The sequence below is a fragment of the Nansenia antarctica genome (assembly GCF_963989245.1).
Source record: "Nansenia antarctica genome assembly, chromosome: 8".
Classification (NCBI taxonomy): domain Eukaryota; kingdom Metazoa; phylum Chordata; class Actinopteri; order Argentiniformes; family Microstomatidae; genus Nansenia; species Nansenia antarctica.
This window is the reverse complement of record NC_137678.1, coordinates 18,039,700-18,047,916: the sequence shown is the minus strand read 5'-3', so window position 1 is coordinate 18,047,916 and position 8,217 is coordinate 18,039,700. Positions and strand designations below refer to the sequence as shown.

Below are 8,217 nucleotides of genomic sequence, written 5' to 3'. Positions count from 1 at the left end.
ACCTCCCTCACAACGAAACACGTACACTTCTACACACAAACAGACAGTCAGTCACAGTAAAACAAACAACAGAGACAACACAGTAATTAATTATTATTAATTATTAATTGCTTCAGGTATAGTGACAGTGCTGAGCAAATAAACGCTATAGAAGACGGAAGAGAAAGAACAGAGGAAGAGTCCGCCGCCCTATCGTAGCTGACGGGAAACTGGACGGGGAATCGGACGACAGCCGACGGGAACCCTTGTGTGACCTCGTGTCATGTGACCGCCATGTTCTGCCCTCCCTCCGGGGTTAGGAACTGCACCTTGGGCACGTTGAGCGCCGAGTTGTTCCGCCGCATGGCCACGGCCGCCGCCACCCCCCCCGCCGTCGTCGTCGCCGCCTTCCGCATGGAGTGGTTCCGCCGCATGGAGTTGCGCTTGCGCAGCGAGTTCTGGTGCGCCAGCTCGCTCTTCTGCAGCGTCTGGATCAGGATGGACGGCTTCTCGTCCAGCTCGCGCGCGCTGCACCGCGGCGTCGCCACCTTCACCGTGTTGCCGAACTTGGAGTAGTCCACCGAGTAGACGCCGTCCTCCTCTGTCACGATGGGCACGAAGCGGTGGCCCCACTGGATCTCCTCGGTGACGTAGGAGGTGCGCGCCTGCGTGGTGATGCCCGTGGTCTCCACCACGCCCTCCAGGATCACGATCACCTCCAGGTCGCTGCACTGGAGCTCCATGGCTGACAGGTCGTACATGGGGCTGTCCTTGTCGATGGTGTGGCAGATGATGAGGGGAGCCAGCAGGAAGATGCTGTTGTTGGCCACGTCCGACTCCGTCTGCACGTCGATCTGGTGGATGGGGATGATCTCGCCCTCGGGGGTGGTGGTCTTACGCACCACCTGGGGGGTTGGGAGGGGGAGGGAGGGAGGGTGGTGGGGGGAGACAGAGGTGGCAGAGAATTAGGGTTGAAACATGACCAAACATTCTGGTCTCTGGTTGGCTGAGAGCTTCTTTGTCACAACTCCCGAGTCCCGCCCCCCCCCCTTTCCTTTGGAAGTTGCTAATGCTTTAGTTAGTTAGTTAGTTAGTTAGAATTTACGGTTTAAATTATGATTCGAAAGTTGGTTATGGTTAGCGTTGAGGTTAAGGTCAGAGTTAAGGTCAGAGTTGAGGTCAGAGTTGAGGTTAAGGTCAGAGTTAAGGTCAGAGTTGAGGTCAGAGTTGAGGTTAAGGTCAGAGTTAAGGTCAGTTAAGGTCAGAGTTGAGGTCATAGTTGAGGTTAAGGTCAGAGTTAAGGTCAGAGTTAAGGTCAGAGTTGAGGTCAGAGTTGAGGTTAAGGTCAGAGTTGAGGTCAGAGTTGAGATTAAGGTCAGAGTTGAGGTCAGAGTTGAGGTCAGAGTTTAGGTTAAGGTCAGTTGAGGTCAGAATTGAGGTAAAGATTAGAGTTGAGGTTAACGTCAGAGTTGAGGTTAAGGTCAGAGGTCAGATTGAGGTTAAGGTCAGGGAGAAAGCGGTTCTCTAAACTCTAAATCACTAATCAACTTGTGCGGCCTCAGGACACGACCCTGAGTCGCGCCTCCGCCTCCACAGTCCCACCTGCAGCCTCACGGAGGCGTTGATGATCATGCTCTTGCGCAGGTCGCCGACGCGGATCATGAAGCAGAGGTGGTTATTGCGCACGGCGATGACGGCGTGCCGGCTGAAGATGAGCGTCTCCGCGCGGCGGTGGGACTGCGCCGTCTTCATGAAGATGCAGCCCAGCATGATGGCGTTGATGATGAGGCCGGCGATGTTCTGCAGGATCAGGACCGTGATGGCGGTGGGACACTGCTCCGTGATCATACGACCCCCGAAACCGATGGTCACCTGGACCTCGATGGAGAACAGGAAGGCCGAGGTGAACGACCTGTGGGGTTGGTGGGAGGGGGGGGAGAGAGAGGGGGACAGAGGGGGGAGGAGAGAGGGGGGGAGAGAGAGAGAGGGGGAGGGGGGACAGGGGGGGTGGGGGGGAGAGAGAGAGGGGGGGAGGGGGGGGGGGAAGAGAGGGGGAGGGGAGGACGGGGGGACGGGGGGGTGGGGGGGAGAGAGAGGGGGGGGGAGAGAGAATAGAGGGGGAGGGGGGCACAGGGGGGGAGAGAGAGAGTGGGGAAGTCAGGGGACAGAGGAGCAACCATTACCATATTGAGATGAAATGAAAGGGGTAGGGGGATAGGAATAGGTAACAGGGGAGGCTGGTGGAGGTAGAAATCGGAGGATGGGCTCACTGTAATGCATGGGACGGAATGTGGAATGGTGTCAAACGTGTGTTACATCATCATCATTGTCATCAAATGTAAATATGTTTATGGAGATGAACGCTGGTTTCACAGTGAGTGGTGAACTTCCATTTTCCAGAGTGATTTCCTTTTCAAATGTTTACCCCTGATGGAGGTTGGCATCCATCCTGTCCAATGATCAGTTGGTGTGTATCCCCTAATTATTATTATATTATAATGTATTGGTATTATGTATTTAATTGTATTAAACCTTTATTTAGACAGGCGGGCCTACTGAGACCAAGGTGTCTTTCTTCAGAGGAGCCCTGCTTTACAACCATGGAACAGTCAGTGGTTTAAAGCTCTGTGGTTTGGGTTAGCTGGGACTGGGACTGGGAGATCTGGTCCTAGATCAGTCAAGAGAGGCAACCTCCAACCCCAGAGGGACAGGAAGCCACAGAGAGAGTAATGGTGCCACACGAGGAACAGCTGGGACAGAGTTTATTCAGAGGAAACCGGGGAAACAGCTAGGGGTCTAAAATGGTTCTTCATTGAAGAACCCTCAGATGAACCCTTTGGGGTTCCATATACTCCTTTTCACAGAAGGTTCTGAATGAACCCAGATGGGGTCAACATGGAACGGAAAAGGGTTCTTTCATCTCTCTCAATATGTTAATGGTTGCTCCTCTGACCCCCCCACTCTCTGCCCCCCCCCCCACCCCCCCCCCCCCCACCTCCCCCCAAAGGGTTCCCCTGATAGGGACAAAGGGAGAACTCCTTTAGACCCCTGTTCTCAAACAGTGTATGAGCTGGATGCCATGGTGGATGATGAGAGGGTTAATAGGCAATCAAATCAATAAAGTAGACCACCAGAGATACCAATCACTGTACGTTTATAATCAATATGACTGTGTTGAAAATCTGATCTTTTACTGCAAAGTGCTAGGCTTCAATACGTCATGATGACAAAGCTGTATGTGAGTGTATGTGACAGTTGCAGGATAAAATAATAAAAGGCCTAATTTCTTATGGTTCTAATGTTTCCAATATAAATGGACTGACTTATATAGCACCTTAATCCAAAGTGCTTTACAATGGCCTCTCATTCACCCATTCACACACCAATGGTGGCAAGCTACCATGCAAGGCGCCGGCCCGCTCATTGGGAGCAATTTGGGGTTCAGTGTCTTGCCCAAGGACACCTCAAGATGGGGCCAGCCGGGGTTCGAACCGCAGATCTGCCGACCTTGCGCTCATTACCTCCTAGGAGCCACAGCTGCCACTATATAATGTCTAATCACTAGGACGCGTCCATCGATTATTGATCAATGCATAACCCGTACTCACGTGACATTGGTGACGCACTGTTCGATGCCACGCTCGCGGTTGGGGTCGAGGTCCCCGTGCGCAAAGGCCACCAGCCACCAGCCCATGGCGAAGAGCAGCCAGCTGCACAGGAAGGTGGTGGTGAAGATCACGAGCGTGAACCTCCACTTCAGGTCCACCAGGGTGGTGAACACGTCCTGCAAGAAGCGGCCCTGCTCGCGGATGTTCTTGTGCGCCAGGTTGCAGGAGCCGCTCTTGGCGATGAAGCGCGCTTTGTTCACCCGGTCCCTGAACACCGGCTTGCGGGGGATCCGCGACGCAAGCCCCGGAAGGGCAAACTCCTCCGGGATGATGCTTTTCCTCGCCAACATCCTCAGCAGTGCTTCTTCTCACCACATTGGACAACGGAACAAAAACCGACTGAATAGTTTCAGTGCAGCAGCAAAGTTTCTCCTCCTCCTGGGCCGTGCGTAATTCTGTCACCTGCGGTCAATCATGGTTCATGTAGTAGAAGGAGATCAAATCAATCAAATCGTTGTCGGTTCTCAATCACATCGATTTCTCGGAATAAGAAATAGGCAAATATTATGTCCGCACCAGCGCAACTTCCAAAAAGTGCTTCTGAAGGATGTTTCCAGTCTGTTACTGAGGGCGCATCCCTGGTTGCCAGGTGGGGCGGGTTCCCGCCGAATGGGCTACTTTTGATCACACTTACTGGGCTGGATAAATAGCATTTATGTTGGGCTGGATAAATAGCATTTAGGCGGTATCAAAATGTCTGCCTGAAAGTTACAAAATGCGTGAAGTTAAAACACACACCCTAGTAGCTACATACAATGTGCAGGTTTTTATTTTATTTTACAAACATCGTTGGCAACAGACATGCAGCTTAGGGGCAGGAGATGGACACCAACAGACATACAGTTTAGGGGCAGGAGATGGGCACCTGCCTAATAGTAATTATCGGTTTTCTGACAATAATATAGGTTTTGGCCTGGTGGTTTTTGGTGGATTTAGCGGTTTATAGACTGTGGTAAGGCTGGAATATGTCAATCCCATCTGGCAACCCTGGGCGCATCCCAACTCCTGTTGACGCACGCAGCGCAACTCCATGGGCGGGTTACAATACACAGCTGCTTTATTTCTTATTTTGAAAATGAAGGAATTTACTTTACTCGTTTTTCATTCTGTTTTCGTTCAGTTTCATTTATTTAAAAAGCACATAAAAACACATTTGTTGCCTCATATCATATCCATTTTGCCCATTGTGTGTAGCCAATGGAACAGTCTTATAATGCCACTATTGTAGGCGATGATGGGTGCGTTAAAGTGGCTTAACATAATTCGTTGTTACAGTTACTTACAAACTTGCATTCATGTATAATGTTCACTTGCTGACTGTGCTGAGCTGTGGGCAGCAAGGGTAGCTGTGGACTGTCATCTATGTGGAGATATGGTAGGGTCATGTTCCGTTAACGACCAGTAGGTGGCGCCAGGCAGCAACTGATGCAATGCCGAGGGTTTACATCTGATCAAGCTTTAGTTATCCTTGTGAAGATGGGATATGAGCCCAATGGGACACATCTGTGTGTGTGTGTGTGTGTGTGTGTGTGTGTGTGTGTGTGTGTGCGCGCGTGCGTGTGCGTGTGTGTGTGTGTGATACATAAGCTTTGAATGTTCATACCCTCTTAGAAAAAAAAGTTCTAAAAGGGTTCTTTGTGTGTGGTGTGTGTGTGTGTGTGTGTGTGTGAGACATAATCTTTGAATGTTCATAGCCTCTTAGAAAAAAAACGTTCTAAAAGGGTTCTTCGTGTGTGTGGTGTGTGTGTGTGTGTGTGTGTGTGTGTGTGTGTGTGTGTGAAACAACAACACAGGCTCGCAGTAGTTTTCACCTAAAGCAGGTTTTTTTATTATCATTTCAAGTGTAAAAAAGTAGGCACCCTGTATAATGTTTGTTCTATATGTTTGTATTACAAATACCAGAGTAATTGTCGCATACAGTATATACACTTAAGACAGACACAAGTCTATGGTGAAGTAACATGTGTAAAAAAAACATGTGGTCTTTAAAATGGTGATAATTGATAACCCCTCCACACATGCATGAACAGTAACAGCAGAGATCATCTTTAATTAATTTAGTTAACTGGTATAATGAACTATTATGAAATGCATGAATGAAATCTGCAAAGTTGAATCTTGCGTGGCTCTATCTATCTAGTAGCAGTCAGTGATGAAGCTTGGTACGCGCACACACACACACACACACACACACAGACATGCACGCACGCATGCTCGAACGCACACACACACACTCACACACAGTATAATCCTATAGTAGGCCCTGAGGACCGCTCTATGGCCTCTCTAACAGGACCTCTGGCACGTCCTGCCCATAGGGGCCTTGTTGACCTTTAACCTTTGACCTTAAACAGCCTGGCAGACCAAACACACAGATGCCCCTGGGTGTGTATGTGTACTGACTGAGTATATAGGACAGTGAGGGGAAGACATTTACATGTAATGTAATCTAAATGAATGTCACTTACTCATTCAGAGAGAGGAGAGGAGAGGAGGAGGGAGGGAGGGAGGGAGGAGAGAGGTGGGGTGGGAGAGAGGGAGGAGAAAGGGAGTAGAGAGGGGGGGTGGGAGAGAGGGAGTGGAGAGGGGGGTGGGTGAGAGGTAGGAGAGAGGGAGCATGGGTGAGAGAGGAGAGAGAGGGCGGTCACAAGGAGAGTAGAGAGAGGGAGGGAGAGAGAGAGAGAGAGAGGGAGAGAGAGGTGTTAGATAAACACCAGGTTGAGAAGAGTGTATAGATTGGTTTCAACAACCGACTGGCAAAATACCCTACACGTGTCACGTGTGTGTGGTGTGTGGATGCATGCGTGCACTTATGTGAGGAAAAGTAGTGTGGTGGTCTAGTGGATAGTGAGTTGGACTTGTGATCGGAAGGTTGTGAGTTCAAATCCCGCCTGAAGCCACACCACTACTAGTGTGCCCTTGGGTAAGGCACTTAGCCCTCAGTTACTCCAGGGGGAATGTCCCTGTAATTCGTAATTGTAAGTCGCTTTGGATTAAAAGCGTCTGCTAAATGGCACATTTTTATTTATTTATTATTAAGTAGTGTATGAGCTCTGTTCTTGCTTTAGTGATTAAAGGAAAAGCAAAAAAAGAAAACAAAAATAGTTTGAAACTAACAAAGAAAAAAAAACAACGATATGGCACAGGATTATATTATGATAAAAAGCAGAACATTCGGGCAAGAATCCATTTAACACTCGGATACTTTACAGTACAAAGTCGATATATATAAAATTGTCATTGATATGCAAAATAACTATACATGTTTGGGTGCTATAGTGGGACAGTGACACAGCTCTCCTGAAAGCAACTTTATCCTGAATCAGAACACACAAGGCCTCCTCCTCCACCAATGCCATCATCACCCAGGTCAAAGGTCACTATGAGGTCACAATGAGGTCACAATGAGCTCTGTTCTCCCTGGGTGGCAGGGGGGGGGGGTGCATGAATGTGGTTGTCTCAGTACTTTGTGCTTTGTTCAATGACAATGAAGTTGAATCTCATCTTGTCTCTCATCTTTTTATCCGGTTTTCCCGGACACAGATTAATCCTGCTGATCCCTGACTAAAATCTCGTCTCGTGAATATATTTCTTTAGTCCAGGGGACCACCAGGGTTAATCTGTGTCCAGTTGGACAACCGGTCTGTGGAGTCAAGGTTTGAAGTGAATCGAAATATGGTTAGTAGTATGGTTAGTAGTATTGGCCAATGGCAAGAGGAGGAGGGCGGGATCTTACATCTCATCATCAGAACACCCCATTGGGCGAAAGCCATGCTTGTCGAGGAGAGCTAGCGAGCGCTGTGTGTCCGCAGTCCCGGTGAATCAGTCAGCAGTGATGCATGTTCCCAGACAGACAGGGGGCTCGCTGGCCAGCGGTGACCCTACAGTGTTCTTACCAGTGTCGCGGGGGAGGCCGGCGGAGGTAGAAATCGGAGGACGGGGGCTCATTTCCGTTCCCTTGCATTTACAATGAGCCCCCGGCCTCCGATTTCTACCTCCACCAGCCTCCACTGCAGGGCAGTTACAGACATACAGACATACATACATACGCATATCTGCTTAACGCGAACATACAAATAACACAATTAAAATGTATCCGTACAATATAATAACGTCGTCTAATAAGTGTAACAAAGATTAATAATTTCAACAACAACAAAAAAATACGAAAGAACTTTATAATCAAATGTGTCCTATAAACCCCACCACGGTCCTCACACAGGACCGACAGTCAAAAAGATCAATGAAACCGATCGGTCAGGTCACGTGACCTTAATCATTAATCCCTAACGTGATATCTATGGTTACCGCCAGTGGGTCAGGCATGGATGACATTGGGATGGTAATCGGTTGATCGATCGATCGAATGATCGGTTGATCGGTTGATTGATGGACGGGTGGCGTGGTGACATGTCAGACTGATTGATTGATTGATTGGTTGATTGGTTGATTGGTTGGGGGCGGGGCTACATGTCGGCCCTGACGAAGGAGGCGAACATGCCGTCCTCCTGCTCCAGCAGCGTCTCTGGCTTGTCGTATTCCAGAATGTTCCCTCGCTTCATCACGATCA

At 49.2% G+C, this 8,217-nt stretch overlaps 2 protein-coding genes across 2 annotated transcripts in view; both read right to left on the bottom strand.

Moving 5' to 3' along the window:
* Positions 1-260: 260 nt before the first annotated feature.
* On the bottom strand, positions 261-3,937 carry kcnj8 (potassium inwardly rectifying channel subfamily J member 8; the record flags this gene model as incomplete). The annotated part of the gene is made up of 3 exons (XM_080537809.1): positions 261-884; positions 1,582-1,891; positions 3,588-3,937. The coding sequence occupies 3 exons, from the start codon at positions 3,935-3,937 to the stop codon at positions 261-263; spliced, it is 1,284 nt and encodes a 427-aa protein (XP_080393935.1).
* A 4,176-nt stretch (positions 3,938-8,113) lies between these two features.
* The window catches only part of abcc9 (ATP-binding cassette, sub-family C (CFTR/MRP), member 9), a gene marked incomplete at both ends in the record, with an annotated part of 61,187 nt that continues 61,083 nt past the window's right edge, over positions 8,114-8,217 (bottom strand). Inside the window, one exon of the mRNA XM_080538139.1 lies at positions 8,114-8,217. This exon is cut by the window's right edge and continues 34 nt beyond it. Within this exon, the coding sequence (XP_080394265.1) occupies positions 8,114-8,217 (104 nt within the window).